This window comes from Sapajus apella, unplaced genomic scaffold (assembly GCF_009761245.1).
Source record: "Sapajus apella isolate SASKATOON/1434 unplaced genomic scaffold, GSC_monkey_1.0 scaffold12, whole genome shotgun sequence".
NCBI lineage: Eukaryota > Metazoa > Chordata > Mammalia > Primates > Cebidae > Sapajus > Sapajus apella.
Genome location: NW_022436952.1, coordinates 37,946,281 through 37,963,525, shown reverse-complemented (window position 1 = coordinate 37,963,525; position 17,245 = coordinate 37,946,281). Strand labels below are relative to the sequence as shown.

The following is a 17,245-nucleotide window of genomic DNA, read 5'->3' as shown; positions in this document are numbered from 1 at the left end:
AATAGGCCAGGAGTGGTGGCTTACGCCTGTAATCCCAGCACATTGGGAGGCCAAGGCAGGAGGATCACGAAGTCAGGAGTTTGAGATCAGCCTGGCCAACATGGTGAAACCCTGTCTCTACTATAAATACAAAAATTAGCCGGGAGTGGTGGCATGCACCTGTAGTCCCAGCTACTTTGCTGAGGCAGGAGAATCGCTTGAACTCGGGAGGTGGAGGTTGCAGTGGGCCAAGATCATGCCATTTATTGCACTCCAGCCTGGGCAACAGAGTGAGACTCTGTCTCAAAATAAATAAATAAATAAATAAATAAAATAAAAATAAATAAATGAAATAAAGTAAAATAACCATCTAACTTTTTATTACTGACAAGTGTCCAGAAAAGCTATGAGGCCATCCAAATTGACATCCAAGGCAAAGAAGAGAAACTAGCCCCCTTTATTTAATAAATAAAGGAGCTGAGGAGATGAGAATAAAGTTGCTTTTCTGGCTACTCTTGTTCACACAAGTCAAGAGGAAGAGGGATGCCTATAAGCAGCACAATAAGAAACATAGATTTTGGAAACAAAGAGAATTGAGTTTGTAATGTGGCTCTGCTGCTTCCTAGCTATGTGGCCTCAGGTTGATACTACATGTTCTCTGAGTCTGTTTTCTCCATTGGAAAATGCAGCTAGCTAAGCATATCTCCCAGGGTTATTTGGAAGGACTAAACTAGATAATATTTGGGAAAAAAACTTAAAAACATATTGGTTTTCTTCCTTCTCCTCTTTGTCATAGGATGCTGTGGTTGGCTGGTCGGCCTGGATAAGCCAGGGAAGACTTCCTGCAGGTGGTGACTGTTGACACTGTCTTCCTCAAAGGACGAAAGAGAAGCAGATTGGCAGAGGTGGATCCTGGGGTGCTCCAGACAAAAGCAAGAAATGACTAGGGTTGGCAGATGAAATGCAGGATCCCCAAATTAAAGTTGAATTTCAGATAAACCAAAAGTAATTTTTTAGTAGAAAAAATGTTTGAGGCCGGGCGCGGTGGCTCAAGCCTGTAATCCCAGCACTTTGGGAGGCCGAGGCGGGTGGATCACGAGGTCAAGAGATCGAGACCATCCTGGTCAACATGGTGAAACCCCGTCTCTACTAAAAATACAAAACATTAGCTGGGCATGGTGGTGTGTGCCTGTAATCCCAGCCACTCAGGAGGCTGAGGCAGGAGAATTGCCTGAACCCAGGAGGCGGAGGTTGCGGTGAGCCGAGATCGCGCCACTGCACTCCAGCCTGGGTAACATGAGTGAAACTCCGTCTCAAAAAAGAAAAAATGTTTGAGATCTACTGATACGATACTAAAAACAGTCATTGTTTACCTAAAATTCACATGTAATTGAGTGTACTTTTTTTTTTTTTTTTTGAGACGGGTCTCATTCTGTTGCCAGGCTGGAATGCAGTGGTGCAATCTCAGTTCACTGCAACCTCCGCCTCCAGGATTCAAGCGATTTTTCTGTCTCAGCCTCCTGAGTAGCTGGAACTACAGGCGCTCGCCACCACGCCCAGCTAATTTTTGCATTTTTAGTAGAGAAGGGTTTCACCATGTTGGGCAGGATGATCTCGATATCTTGACCTTGTGATCCGCCCGTGAGCCACCGTGCCAGCCCTGAGTGTCCTGTATTTTTACTTGCTCAATCTAGCAACCCTGAATGAGACAGAGTTGGACTTGCTTGGCTACAGTGGAGAGAGTGGGCTGAGTGTCACACAATAAGACAGGTCTGATCCTTGTATCTATTATTTTAGCTGTTTTGCAGGGTTCTAGTTGAGAGGCAGTGATTAAAGCTGCAGTGTGGAGAAATTCAGTTAGACTGAGTTGAATTGAGACGCTCTGAGCCATTTACACACAGAGCAAGCGGGCTGTGGCGGCTGGGCCCTTCGGACAACAGCTCTCCCAGCAGGTTGGCATCCTTTTATGCCTGGAAGCAGAGGAATGGATGACCTCAGAAAGGGCTCAGAAAGAAAGGCAGGCAAGTTTCCCCCAGTGCCTGCCCTACTGCCTTTTCGGGCCCAGCCAGGCCCTGGCTCCCCTGCCTGTTTAAAGAGGTAGAAAGGCACAGGGCAGAAAAACAAGATCCCACAGCAGCAGCCCCTCATGGGGGAGGTGGGTGCAGGCTGAACGCTGACTAGGCCCTTTGCTTTGTACCCATTCTGCTTATTCCCACACAACAAAAGTGCTGCTCAGCCGCCTGGCCAGCTCCATTGTGCTCTTACCACAAAGTGCTGAGTCCAAGGGCTTCCCTGGCCCCATGACCTCACTCCCTCCCCACCGGCCTAGAGGCAAGGCCCAGGAGTCCAAGCCATCCACAAAATTCCATTAAGCATCTACGCTGCTTGGTATGTAGCCCTGGTGTCCAGAAGCCCACGGTTCAAACTGCCCAGGTTACATTTGGGGAGCTGTCACGGTCCTCTTAATGTCAGACATCACCCCCAAAACTAACAGTGCACCCCACTGGACAGCCAGTTGTCCCACTCAGTTGCACAATGAGTGTGCGGGCTGAGAACACGGTTTGCAATCTGTATCCCCAATAGATCATGCCCTTTAGAAAACTAGACTGACAGAATACGCTGCTAAAATTAAATAAAGAAAAATGTCGGAAAACAGAAGAAAAAAAAAAGAAAAATATCGGAAAACAAGAAAAATAAAGTGAATGTGGTCCAAATTCAAAGGAAACATTTTTACCTGAATTTTTTTCTAAAATCTGTGCTGCTTGCTCCCACTTGTCTCTATGAAAATCTGGCAAAAAATGGTGTCTGGCTTGGCAAAATCAGTAATGTAATTACAATGTGGCGATGAGTTCTGAGTACCTAGCTTTGCCCTAAACCCCTTTATTTCCCTCCATCTGATAGCGTGGTTAAAGGTAGGTATTATCATCCCACTTCATGCCAGGAGGAAACAAGACAGGCTTTGCCGTCAGATAGACAGGTACTGAAGTCCCTGCTAGGTTCCCTGGCCCAGAACTTGGCCTCTCAAAACCTCAGTTAGCTCATCCATAAAATGGGTATCCTTAAGATCTACTTCACAGCATTGTGGTGAGGATTACAACGGCACTGTCTGGTTTTGCAGTCAGTGCTCAGTAAGCCATAGTTATCACTAATAAGGATGAACAGGAGTGACCCAAACCCCGCCTGGGAGAAGGGATTCCAAGCTGGTCACTCCCTTCATTCCCACTCCTTGAGTGGCTCTGCTCTAACATTCCTGGAATGAGATGGGGCTGGGGGCTGCAGCAAGGGAAGCAGCAGTGACAGACAATCAGAGAAGGAGCCCCCTAACTCGGTTAAAAACTATATTGAGTTGATATTTGGAAGGCTTGGTGGTCAGTACCGGAGACCTGAGAATCCTCAATCTTTTTTTTTTTATTTTTTATAAAAAAAATGGAACGCTTCACGAATTTGCGTGTCATTCTTTTGCAGGGGCCATGCTAATCTTCTCTGTATCGTTCCAATTTTAGTATATGTGCTGTCGAAGCGAGCACGAGAATCCTCAATCTTTCGGGACTTACAGTGATTGAGAAAAGTGGATTGGGGCCAGATGAGGAATTATGACTCCAGGAATGTTTGATGGATATTTGTAAATTGTTTGCACAATAACCTGATCCCCACCCAACCCCCACTATAGTTCTGTGGATGTGTGTTTGGGCTTTTCCATCAAACATAAAAGCCCTGCTTCTCTGCAAAAGTTAAAAATTAGCTAAGTTGGTCTCCATGTACTAACAATTCAGTAGGATGTAAAGCCCCACATTACGATGCTGACAGTGTGTGAAGCACAAGCAGGCCAGTTGTGACTGGGGTGAGAAGGCCAAACTCAGCTGGGTGCTCCTAGCAATAAGGACTATGCCACCAGAATCACAAGACCCAGTCATTCATTCATTCAAAATATACTTATTGAGTTAGAAGTTATGCTTAGAGCCAAAGAAACAATGAACTAGGCGGGGTGCAGTAGCTCAAGCTTGTAATCCCAGCACTTTGGGAGGCTGAGGCCAGTGAATCCCTTGAGTCCAGGAGTTCAAGACCTGCCTGGGCAACATGGCGAAATCCTGTCTCTACAAACAAATACAAAAATTACACAGGTGTAATGGTGCACACATATTATCTCAGCTACCTGGGAGGCTAAGGTGGGAGGATCGCTTGAGCCTGGGAAGTGAAGGTTGCAGTGAGCCATGATCATGCCCCCGCACTCCAGCCTGGGCAACAGAATGAGACCCTGTCTAAATTTAAAAAAAGAGAAAGAAAAAACCCAATGAACTAGACAGATGAGGCCCTTACCCTTGTAGAGCATGGAGCCTAGTGGAAGAATTAGATAGGTAAACAATCAGTTTTATGTATTTATTTATTTATTTTATTTATTTTTTTTTTTTTTTGAGATGGAGTCTCACTCTCGCCCAGGCTGGAGTGCAGTGGTATGCTCTTGGCTCCCTGCAAGCTCCGCCTCCTGGGTTCAAGCAATTCTCCTGCCTCAGCCTCCTCAATAGCTAGGACTACAGGCACCTGCCACCACATCCGGCTAATTTTTGTATTTTTAGTAGAGACGGGGTTTCGCCATGTTAGCCAGGCTGGCCTCGAACTCCTAACCTCAGGTGATCCACTCATCTCGGCCTTCCAAAGTACTGGGATTACAAGCATGAGCCACCGCACCTGGCCAGTTTTATTTTTTAAAATCACTTTAATAGAAAATACGTTCTCAATGTTCAAATTTTAAAGATTACAGAAAAATATACTATGAAAAGTCTTGTCATGTCTGAGCGCCAAGTGCCTCAGTTCCCTCCTGACCCTTGGAAACCAGTGTTTCTAGTTCCTAAAGCAATTTCTACAGTATGATCAATGTGATCTTGTGTAACTGGAAAAGCACAGGATGCCCTGAGGACACACCGTGAGGCCTGAGCCAGTCTAAGAGTAGTAGATGATTGAAAAAAATGAGCAAATGAGTGTTTCCCGAAGACCTCAATTCTGGAGAGGAAAGAAAGGAGGAAGGGAAGGGAAAGGAAAGAAGAATCACTAGCCATAGACAGCCAGTGCTTTAAGCTCTAGCACAGCCAGCAGGCTGCCAGAACATGCTACGATAACAAGAGCAACTCTGTCCCCTGCCAGCCATCCATCCAGACATCACAAGTTAATCAAGGCATCAGAAGCATCCTTGGGGGACGTGCCATGCTTAGCATCAGACTTAATATGTCTAGAGCAAGTTTGTTCAATGGGCAGCCTGTGGCAGGACAGCTTTGAATGCATTCCAACAACTTAATAAACTTTCTCAAAACATTATGAGGTTTTTTTTGCAATTTTTTTTTTTTTTGAGACGGAGTCTCACTCTGTTATCCAGGCTGAGGTACAGTGGCACAACTGTACCTGCAATCTCAACTCACTGCAACCTCCACCTCCCGGGTTCTACCAATTCTGCCTCAGCCTCCCCCGTAGCTGAGGCTACAGGCATACACCACCATGCCCAACTAATTTTTTTTTTTTTTTTTTTTTAGTAGAGATGGGGTTTCACCGTGTTAGCCAGGATGGTCTCGATCTCCTGACCTCGTGATCTGCCCACCTTGGCTTTCCAAAGTGCTGGGATTACAAGCATGAGCCACCACGCCTGGACTTTTTTTTTTTTTTTTTTTTTTTTTTTTTTTTTTTTAGCTCATCAGCTATTGTTCAGTGTTAGTATATTTGATGTGTGGCCCAAGATAAATAATTCTTCTTCTCATGTGGCCCAGGAAACCCAAAAGATTGGACACCCCTGGTCTAGAACGTTCTGCCCAAATCTACATATACTTGAGTACATACCAGACCTCACTCCCTGATTTTTGGTTCTGAAAAGAAGAGGCACTGATGAAACTTGAGTCAGGGGCTGCAGAGATTGCAGAGGGATTGGGAGAACTTTCTTCTTCTCTCCAAGCTGTTATAACGTTTTTTCTTCTTTTAATTAATTAATTTTTTTTTTAGACATCTGGTTTCCAAGACATTTTCAATAGTATCTGTCACTAGAAAGACAGTAGGGGAAGGAATCACCAGCCTACAATGTATCAGGCAGACATTCTCCCTATTTTTGAGGTTGAGAGAGTGACTTGCTTCAAATCTCCCAGCAGGGAAGCTGGGATTTGAACCCACATCTGCCTGGCTCAAAGCCCTCCACATCCATCGCAGCCTCTTGCTTCTCACAATATCTGTGATGCTTGAAGAACACATCTTCTCCTTCAGAGCCCCTGGGGAGGCCCACGATTCCCCTACTTTACCCTCATCAAGTGTCCCCAAATTTCTGGGAGAAGTCATTTTACCCTTTAAGGTACCTTGGGCCTGTGAGATTTCCAAAGACCTAAAACAATACATTAAAACCCCAAACTTGACCAGGCATGGTGGCTCACATCTGTAATCCCAGCACTTTGGGAGGCTGAAGTGGGTGGATCACTTGAGGTCAGGAGTTCAAGACCAGCCTGGCCAACATGGTGAAAACCAGTCTCTACTAAAAATACAAAAAAAATAGCTGGGTGTGGTGACAGGTGCCTGTAATCCCAGATACCCAGGCGACTGAGGCAGGAGAATCACTTGAACCTGGGAGGCAGAGGTCACAGTGAGCTGAGATCACACCACTGCACTCCAGCCTGGGCGACAGAGCAAGACTTCGTCTCAAAAAGAAAAAAAAAATTTGGTATTGAAGGTGTAGATGGCGGGAATTCTCGCCCCTGGCCTGGGTGAGCTGGAGGGGAGAATCAAGGACATCTAGGTCCCTATCACCACTTGCCTACACAACTTCACAGGAAAGCCCCTGGGAATCTGAGATGCAGCAGGCGAACCCTTTACATCTAGATGGTGAGTCCAAAGGAGATATTCAGAGGGTTGCCTTCTTCCCCTTCCTACTGCTGCCCAAAGATTACCCGCAGGTTGAAAGAGCCCTTTCCTCCTGGAACTGATGTGGGACATGGGCTGTTTGGGAGGACAAGGGTGAAAGCAATTAACATTGAAGACAAAGGGACAGGCAGGCAAGATCATTTGAGGAGGAAAAATTGCTTCATTTCTAGGCTCCTTCCCCTTTTGAAACAGATAACTTGCATTCATCATATGCTCAGTGTTTATATGCAGAACTGCAGTTTAGCCAGGGAGGTCTCTTTCCTCTCCTGGAAATTTTTGGGCCATTTATGCATTACTCCTGAGGGAGGGCCAGTGCAGGGTAGTGACTTTGGGGTTGGTTAGAACTGGGTTTGAGTCTTGGCTCTGCCGTTATTAATATTGTGACCTTAGGCAAGTCACTTGATTGTTCTCTGACTCAGTTTTTTCATCTGGAAATTGGAGGTGAAAACAGCACTGTTGTGGTGGTTGTGGAAAAGTATTTCTTTCTTTTGCTGTGGAAAAGTATTTAATTCAAACTTTTCAAGTAAAAATATTTAGCACATGTCTAATATATAGGAATTACTCAACAAAAGGTTTAATTCTTTTAAAAAACCCTAAAGTTAGTGGGGGCACAGTGGCTCACGCCTATAATCCCAGCACTTTGGGAGGTTGAGGTGGGTGGATCATCTGAGGTAAGGAGTTTGAGGCCAGCCTGGCCAATATGGTGAAACCTGTCTCTATTAAAAAATAAAAAAATAAAAAATGTTTAAAAAACCCCTAAAGTAGGCTGGGCGCGGTGGCTCAAGCCTGTAATCCCAGCACTTTGGGAGGCCGAGGTGGGTGGATCACGAGGTCAAGAGATCGAGACCATCCTGGTCAACATGGTGAAACCCCGTCTCTACTAAAACTACAAAAAATTAGCTGGGCATGGTGGTGCGTGCCTGTAATCCCAGCTACTCAGGAGGCTGAGGCAGGAGAATTGCCTGAACCCAGGAGGCGGAGGTTGCGGTGAGCCGAGATCACGCCATTGCACTCCAGCCTGGGTAACAAGAGCGAAACTCCGTCTCAAAAAAAAAAAAAAACCCTAAAGTTATAGCTCCAAAATTTAAAAAGAAAATTGCAAAATTAAAATGAATATTTAATAAAATAGCTACAGAGAGACTCATGTCTGCTAGTCAACTATAATTGAAGTAAACTCTTACACAGTTATATATAAATACAACATAATAAAGATTCCCAAGAATACAGTGAACCGTTTTTTTCTCAATAGAGTTCAAAATTCTAATAATTCCTTCACATTTTTTAACAACAAGAAATGTACATCCTGTATGGAAGTGAGGTGCATTTTGATGTGTTTGATATGACATGGGTTCTCCCAGGGTCTTAGGAAGATCCTAAGGTGGTGTGAGGAACCTGGAGAAGGACAAGAGACAAATTCTCATGTCAGAGACCTCTGCCCTCACCCCCTAGCTGCTCTGAGATTAAGACTATAGCAGCCAAGGCCTGCAGCAGCCAACCATGCCCATAACAGTGGGGCCTCTCTGGATTTCTGTATCCCTGGTTTAAACAAAGGCCTGAGGGATGCCTGCCCAGCAAGCTGAGCCACCAAAGCTCTGGGGATCAGAGGGAACAAAGACAGTGGAAAAGCAGAGTGCTGACAGGGCCAGAGGCCAGAGGCCGTAGGGCTATAAAGAGGGAGGCCACAGAGCAAGTGGCACCAGATGGAGACCCAGACTGTGCAGCAGGAGCTGGGTGAGTAAGGCCCTCAGGGTGCCCTTGCCCTTCTTCTCCTTAACCTACAGAGACACGCCCAGGAGAGGGCTCAGTTCTCCTGCCTACTGTGTAGAGCCCTCTAGGGTAGCTGGAGAAGAGTGGGGAACTCTGGGGGAAGGCAGCCTTCTCTTGTCATCCCAAGAGGAGTCACTTATATAGCAATAACCACTGCCCTAGCAACCAAGGCTGGGGGCGGGCATGGGCCCCCGAGAAGTGAGCACGGAGAAGGTATGGGGGCAGAACCTGGAAAATGTTGCTTATTCAGACATTCAGAATGGAAAGATTAATTACAGAGTTTACACACATCATTCCTGGTCCCGATACCAGCCAGATGGAGGGCCATGAATATCCTTCCTTAGTCAAGAAACCTGATACACAGATACGCACTAGCCCGTCTTCCCTCTTCCCTTCCTCCCCGCTCTTTTCCTTCCTCTTTCTTGCTCCTATCCTTCCTTTTTTATTTTTATTTTTTACTCATCCTACCATCTTTACTGTCTACCTAACCTCTATGAGCCTCAGTATCCTCATGTGTAAAATGGGGATAATAATCATTCTTTTTTTTTTTTAAAGACAGGGTTTCACCATGTTGGTCAGGCTGGTCTTGAACTCCTGACCTCAGGTGATCCGCCCACCTTGGCCTCCAAAGTGCTTGGATTACAGGCATGAGCCACCACGCCCGGCCCGATCATTCTTAATTCATAGGCTTCGTGTGAAGATTTAACGGTGAATACATGTAAAACATTTAAAACAGGGCTGGATGTGTAGATAGCCATTGTTGAATGTTAACTATTATAACTCTTTTCTGTTTTTTTGTTTTTTTTTTCCCTAGACAGAGTCTTGCTCTGTCTCCCAGGCCGGAGTGCAACGGTGCAATCTCGGGTCACTGAAACCTCTGCCTCCCAGTTCAAGTGATTCTCCTGCCTCACCCTCCTGAGTAGCTGGGATTACAGGCGCCTGCCACCATGCCCAGCTAATTTTTGTATTTTTTAGTAGAGACGGAGTTTCGCCATATTCGCGAGGATGGTCTGAAACACCTGACCTCAGATGATCCACCCACCTCGGCGTCCCAAAGTGCTGGGATTACAGGCGTGAGATACCACGCCTAGCCTATAACTCTTTTCTTCTTCACTTTCCTTCAATAAGTCTTTTCCAATGTCTCCCCATCCCCTATCCCAACATGTGCTTAGCACGGGGCTATACCAATCCCCCAGAAGACCCAGGCCTTGCCACTGAGGTACTCACCAGAACACAGATCGGTACTGTGAAGAGTGCTAGAAATCAAGAAAGAAAGCAAGTGGCTGTGGGCTGGAGAAGGCAGGAAAGTCTCTGAGGAGGCGAGGTCAAGGCTGGGTAGGATCTAGGAGATAGAAAAGCAGAAAGGAGCCAGATAAAGATGAGACCATGAAGGGTTACGAGGGAGTTTGGGGCTTGGGAATCCTGGCATGGCTGGCTGTTTGGCCAGTCACATAAGGGGTCTGGCTTAGGTGGTTGCCAAAGAGTTTCTACTGGGGACAGAGGCAATACTGTCACCTGGAAGCAAATGAGAGGACAGGGTCACAATGCTTGTCGGTGCTTTACCTGCATGATTGTTTCTGATCCTTACAATAACTCTGCATGTTGAAGCTTTACCAATGGAAAAACTGAGGCTCAGGCTGGGCGCGGTGGCTCACATCTGTAATCCCAACACTTTGGGAGGCTGATGTGGGTGGATCATTTGAGGTCAGGAGCTTAAGACCAGCCTGGCCAACATAGTGAAACTCCATCTCTACTAAAAATACAAAAGCTAGCTGGGCATGGTGATGCATGCCTATAGTCCCAGCTACTTGGGAGGTTGAGGTAGGCAGATCACTTGACCCTGGGAGGTAGAGGTTGCAGTGAGGTGAGATTGCACTATTGCACTTCAGCCTGGGAGACAGAGCAAGACCCTGTCTCAAAACAGCAATAACAGGCCAGGCGCGGTGGCTCATGCCTGTAATCCTTTGGGAGGCCGAGGCAAGTGGATTGCCTGAGCTCAGGAGTTTAAGACCAGCCTGGGCAACATGGTGAAACCCTCTCTTTACTAAAAATACCAAAAAAAAAAAAAAAAAAAAAAAAATTAGCCAGCTGTGGCGGCATGTGCCTGTAGTCCCAACTACTCGGGGAGGCTGAGGCAGGAGAATTGCCTGAAACTGGGAGGTGGAGGTTGCAGTGAGCTGAGATCACGTCACTGCATTCCAGCCTGGGCGACAGAGCGAGACTGTCTCCAAAAGCAGCAGCAGCAGCAACAACAACAACAAACCCCTGAGGCTCAGCTAGTGAGTGACAGAGCCAGAATTCCAAACAAAGTCTGTCTGGCAGACTTCAAGTCTCCTTTACCTTGCGAGGTATTTTCTCACCTCACCCTCCTCCCCAGAGGCCATATCACTTGGGTGTGCTCTGTCTTCCAGAAACCCTTCCAACCACCAAGATGGCTCAGACCAACCCTCCGCCAGGGTCCCTGGGGCCATGGAAGGTAAGCCTATTCCCATCGCATCCAACAGGACAGGGGTGAGATGCTGCACAGAGCAGGCCCCAGGCCTGTGCTCATCCATGAGGCAGTGACCAACCAGTAAAATCCCAGTCTGTAGGGGAAGGGTCCACACAAGCTCCAGGTGCTGTCAAAGGAAGGCTCTCTAGGATGTCCCGTTGGACAAAGAAAGGATGAGTCTGGACACCACTGATGGGTGGGAGATGATATCTAGTTTCCTAACTCCTTTCTCCTCCCCACTGCTACAATCATCTTCAAATACAGCAGCCCAGCCAGGATTATGTCCATGGAGAAAATGAGGGCCATAAAGAGATTTACTACTAGATCCTAAAGATATCACTGGACTCAGCCTCCCAGCCTGAGGTTGGCTTTAACCATTGGCCAAAGTGGCTGATCCTCAGACCTCTCACTGGCCTCACCCCAACACTCCCCACTTCCCTTTTGGGTCAACTCTGAGGTCAGCTCACAGCTTTGGGAGTGGTCCTCTGGCCAGGTCCATGAGCCAGGTTTTAGTTCAAAGTACAAATAGGGTTGACCACAACTCTCCTTTACACTCTAGGTTTCTATAGAGGGTGTGTCTGGAGCAGCTAAGAATCTATAGGAAGCTCCTGGGACTCCTAGAATCCTGGCCTCTGGGCCATGCTTATGAAGGAACTGTGGTGGAATGGGAATCCGTAAGTCCTCGGCCTGTCCATTGGTCTAGCTATTATCCTTGGCAGACCATTCCTATCATAAACCATTCCCTCCTCCACCTCATCCCTAGTCTGAGCATATGAACACCAACTAGTGGCATTAATTCAAACCCCTTCCTGCCCTGTCTACTCTGGAAGAGACCTCATCAGGCATCCCAGGCTACAGCTGGTGACAGAAAACACAGAGTCAGACACAAGTTAAGCTGCTGAACTGGGCCTGTTTTTCCTGATGTACCAGATTCTAGCTCTCTTGAGCCATTCAATCCCATTTCAGATAACCATCTATGATCAGGAGAACTTTCAGGGCAAGAGGATGGAGTTCACCAGCTCCTGCCCAAACGTCTCTGAGCACAGTTTTGATAATGTCCGGTCCCTCAAGGTGGAATGTGGCGCGTGAGTATGGACCTCTGCAGAACTGCAGCCCCTTATTTCAGGTCCCTTCAGACACGGGACCACAGGGTGGGGAGAGGGGAAGAGAGATGTTCCTCTAGGGTCTAATCATTTCTCGGAGAGAGGCCTCGAAAGAAATCACTACATGCATAATTCAATAAGCCAAAGCTAAAAGGAGCATGAGATTCTCAGTGGCTTGGTACTAGATTTTGGGGAGTGGAAAAAGAAATACATACAATGAGGTGGGGCAATGGCAGTAATCAGATTTTTGCTTCTGGAGCTCACAGTCTGCTACCTAGGGTGCCTTCAGAACAGCCACAAGACCCTTGAGTTTTTCTTGCCTGCAGAAAATCAGTAGAGAAGAATTTGTCAAGTGGCTGCCCCTTTATGGCCAACTCTCCTGCATGTCCCAGAGCAGACACTGTTAGCTAATTTCTCTATGAAAAAGGAAACCTCAACCCAACAACTCCAGAGACATGTTAGTTCCTGGTTCATCTTTCAGGCAGTTTCTTGTTGACGCTTCATCGTGGTGAGAGAGACCCTCTCATTTCTGTCCTCTGACTCTTGGCAGGGTAGGCCTTTATCATCAGCCTGAAAACACCTAAGGAAAAGACTCACCCTTGACCTAGGCAGAACTGGCCTTACATGTGAATAGGCTTCCACAAGTTGCTTGCCACCAAAATCAAGCTCTTCAGTCCTTTAAAACAAGTAACACTTTAAGGTGTCATCACTGAGACCCAATTGTTAAAAACTAAGCTGAGTGTTTCAATAAATTAAGCATAGGTAACGGGCCACTAGGAGAAAGAACTCGCGAGTCATAGGAGAAAAGAGACTAGTAACCCATCAGTTGTCTGTTTATCCCTGTGCTTTCTTAGGAAGAAGCCAACATGTTTGGCTTGAGCCGAAGCAATAGTCCAGGGGTGTCCAATCTTTTGGCTTCCTTGGGCCACACTGGAAGAATTATCTTGGGCCACATATAAAATACACTAACGATAGCTGAGGAGCTAACAACAACAACAACAACAAAAAGCTCATAATATTTTGAGAAATTTTATAAATTTGTGTTGGGCTGCATTCAAAGCTGTCTTGGGCCGCATGCAGCCCTTGGCCCACAGGTTGGACAAGCTTTCAATAGTCAATCACTAGATAGGTGACTTGGAGAAAAAGAAAAAAAAATTTTTTTTTTTTTTGAGACAAGATGTCACTCTGTTGCCCAGGCTGCAGTGCAGTAGCATGATCACAGCTCACTGTAGCCGCCACCTCCCAGGCTCAAGCGACCCTCCCCGCTCAGTCCCGAGTAGCTGGGTCTGTAGGAGTGCACCACTACGCCTGGCTAACTTTTGAGTTTTGTAGATAGGCTTTCGCCATGTTTCCCAGGCTGGTCTCGAACTCATGGGCTCAAGAGATCCGCTTGCCTTGGCCTCCTGAAGTGTTGGGACTGCAGGCATGAGCCACCACACCCAGCCAGGAAATAGAATTTTAGATTGACTTCGCTAATACACTCCACTCAGACCAGTGAAGTAGGCAGACCTTTTCAGTGATAATCCAAAAACAAATTATCACATTCATAAACCTGCTTAGTATAGCTGTCAATGCATTCCCCACCTCTTGTGATAAATTACTTTTGCCCAGCTCTACTGGGGTTGGCTTGATATTTTACCCCACTTATCTAAAACGAAAGATGCCTTCTCCCCAAGGCCATATAGGCTTTGAACACCATGAACAAACACCACTACATGTCTTTGGCAGCTGGATTGGTTATGAGCATACCAGCTTCTGTGGGCAACAGTTTATCCTGGAGAGAGGAGAATACCCTCGCTGGGATGCCTGGAGTGGGAGTAATGCCTACCACATTGAGCGTCTCATGTCCTTCCGCCCCATCTGTTCAGCTGTGAGTCTCTGAAATTTCCACTTCTGTGCATATGAGGGATGGGACAAGAGGGTGTGGACAGACTGACATTCATGTTATTTCTCATCATTTATGCTGATTGTGGCAGGAAAAAAAAGTAAAAAAAAAAGGAAACGTCGCTTTCTCTTCAAAGCCTATTTGATTTTCTGCACCAGGTGGTATTTTCCTTAAGCTAAAAGTAAGGGTCTTAACAGGTGGCAATAAGTTGATACTCAAGAGCCTAGTAAACTTGTGAAACACGAGTAAATGAGTGAAAGTGCTTACCCTGTAGTAAAAAGTAAATCCTTACTGAGCAGTGTTTGAGGGGGGAAAAAAAAAAGAAAGAAAAAGTAAATCCTTGGCCAGTTAAATTTCAATCTGTGTAACATTTTACTGCAGAAACAGGGAAATGCTGAAGTAACCTTTCAGTAAGTGGGAATGACTGAAGAAACAGGCAAGTCTTCCAGTATCTATCTACATTGATTGATAATAATCTTGTTCCTAACACTTAAGTATTACTCGATAATGCATCAGGCTGGGATGTTTCTGGTCTTTGGAAGAGTTCAAGCAGAAAGCAGAATGACCTTGAGGCGTATGTTGAAAATGATCCCTGTATTAGGAGTGAGGCTGGGCTAGAACCTTTCCAAATATTCAGTCTATATGTGAGTGTCTCATGATTTTGGTTAATAATCTCACCTTGGTCTAAGTCATGCCAAAATTCAACTGATGGAGAAGTTAACCTAACTAGCTCTAAACCAAAAAAATACTTCCCTATTTCATTTGCCCACCCTAAGGTATAACTGACATACAGTAAAATACACAGATCCTAAGTGCATATTCTCATGAGTTTTGAAAAATATATAGACCCATGTAACCAACACCCTAACCATATAAATAACATTCCATCATATTTCCCTGGTGTCCCTTTCCATTCAATTGCTCTCCTACCACTATTACCGAACAGTTTTGTCCATTTCTGAAGTTTATACAGGTTAGTCTCTGCCTTTTTAATGCTTGGGTAGTATTCATGTCCCCTACTGGACACACAGGTTATTTTCAACACACATACACAGGCAAGCGCACACATGCATATTTGGGCTTACTTTTTGTATTAATTTGTGAGATCTTTTTTCACATTAGTGAATATTAGTCCCTTGGTTGGCTGCATCTTGCTAGTACTTTTTCCCATTGTCAAATTCTCTTCATTGTTCCAAAATAGTATATCAGTTATTTGTACATTCTAAATGCTATGGTATTTAAATTGGAACAAAATTATGGTAACTTTTTTCTTATAAATCTGTTGCCTTAATCTTTTTAAAATCAATGATCATATGTATCCTTGTGTAACGCAAAAAATAAAGTGTTCCAATTTTAAAAAACATAAATGACAGCCATAGCACTAGTATTAAACATTTTAAAACAATTTCTGAATTACAGAATCATAAAGAGTCTAAGATGACCATCTTTGAGAAGGAAAACTTTATTGGACGCCAGTGGGAGATCTCTGACGACTACCCCTCCTTGCAAGCCATGGGCTGGCCCAACAATGAAGTTGGCTCCATGAAGATACAAAGTGGGGCGTAAGTACAAAAACAGGGTTGGAACAGATTTCAAAGTAATTCCCTGGGGTTGCATCAATGGTCGTTTTAATCAGATTTCATATGTATCAGTATGTCACTTTCTAGTTAATTTTAAATCTCAAGTCCTTTACACCAACTACCCCTTAAGGTTGCAGCTTTTTTTCCCCCAGACATGCCTCTAAGGAAGAATTCATGTTTACTACTTACACCTCTTTTCAAGATTAAGGCTAATTAACTAGCTGTAGCCATATTATGCTTACAAATAATGCCTGACACATTTAGGATGGCTTTTTCTAAGCCTAAAAGCATCCCATATCATTGTGTTGAGGAAAGAGGCTCGGGTTTTGGGGTGTTAACCAGATTCCTAGTTTTAATAACGCAATGTACTTTGAATTTCCTAGCTGGGTTTGCTACCAATACCCTGGATATCATGGGTATCAGTATATCTTGGAATGTGACCATCACGGAGGAGACTATAAACACTGGAGAGAGTGGGGCTCTCACGCCCAGACTTCCCAGATCCAATCGATTCGCCGAATCCAACAGTAGTGGATTAAAAGCTCCAAGTACGAGAATTCCTTAAGGCATGAGACCTTGCTAAGCACTCTAGAATGAGTTTTATGTTCTGCTCACAGACATTGCTTTCAAATGTTAGCCGCTGAAATCCACAATAAATGTCATAAAAAAAAAAAACTTTGTAGACTGAATTAACTACCATGCTTCACATAAATCACACCTATGTGGATGAGAATTTTTGTTGATGTTGAGACAGGGTCTCACTGTCACCCAGGCTGGAGTGCAGTGGTGTGATCTGGCTTACTGCAGCATCAATTTCCCAGGTTCCAGTGATCCTCCTGCCTCAGCCTCGAGTAGTTGGGACTACAGGCACCTGCCACCATGCTGGGATAACTATTGTATTTTTTGGAGAGATGTGGGGGGGTCTCACTATGCTGCCCAGGCTGGTCTCGAACTCAGGCTCAAGTGACCCACCTACTGCAGCTTCCCAAAGTGCTGGAAATACAGGTGTTGAGCCACTGTGCCTGCCTGGATGAGAATTTTTAAAGTCAAGCTTCCATAAAACTCCATATTCTCTTTTGTGTCCTTGCAAGCCACTTACCAGCTAAGGACAATTATTCCTTATCTCAAAGAATAAACCACATGACCTAAATGTTATCAGTCTCTATAGTGACTGACACACTTTCAGTAAATGTTTTTATGTCCTTTGTCCTCCCGTCTCCTGCTCTTTCTAATGTTGAAGTTGGCACTGATTTTCCTTTCACCTTGTGACAAATCAGTACTAAAGAAACAGAAGTTTCTCCAGTGCGTACTGCCACATATTTCAACATTAAGTTATGAATAAATTCAAATCCAGAATCTTGGCATCTTAACATTCTAGTTGCTTAACTGCTTAGCTCAATTTTGATTTATTTCATTTGGAAGAGCATAAGGCTCAATGTCCTATAAAAATGCAGAATAGCTTTGGATTTTTCAATAAGCATGCCAATTCTAAGCACTGTAAAAACCTCAATGATTAAAAAAATTTTTTTTTTTATAAATCATAGGACCATAGTAC

At 45.1% G+C, this 17,245-nt stretch overlaps 1 protein-coding gene and 1 non-coding gene across 2 annotated transcripts; one reads left to right on the top strand and one right to left on the bottom strand.

Annotated features, from left to right (window-relative positions):
• Nucleotides 1-3,399: 3,399 nt before the first annotated feature.
• Nucleotides 3,400-3,506, bottom strand: LOC116553627. Its single transcript, XR_004269847.1, has one exon. It is a non-coding gene; the product is annotated as a U6 spliceosomal RNA (small nuclear RNA).
• Nucleotides 3,507-8,501: 4,995 nt separating this feature from the next.
• Nucleotides 8,502-16,353, top strand: CRYBA1 (crystallin beta A1). Its single transcript, XM_032280992.1, has 6 exons — nt 8,502-8,595; nt 11,043-11,107; nt 12,089-12,207; nt 13,954-14,095; nt 15,530-15,672; nt 16,074-16,353. The coding sequence occupies exons 1-6, from the start codon at nt 8,565-8,567 to the stop codon at nt 16,219-16,221; spliced, it is 648 nt and encodes a 215-aa protein (XP_032136883.1). The 5' UTR covers nt 8,502-8,564; the 3' UTR covers nt 16,222-16,353.
• The last annotated feature ends 892 nt before the right edge of the window (nt 16,354-17,245 follow it).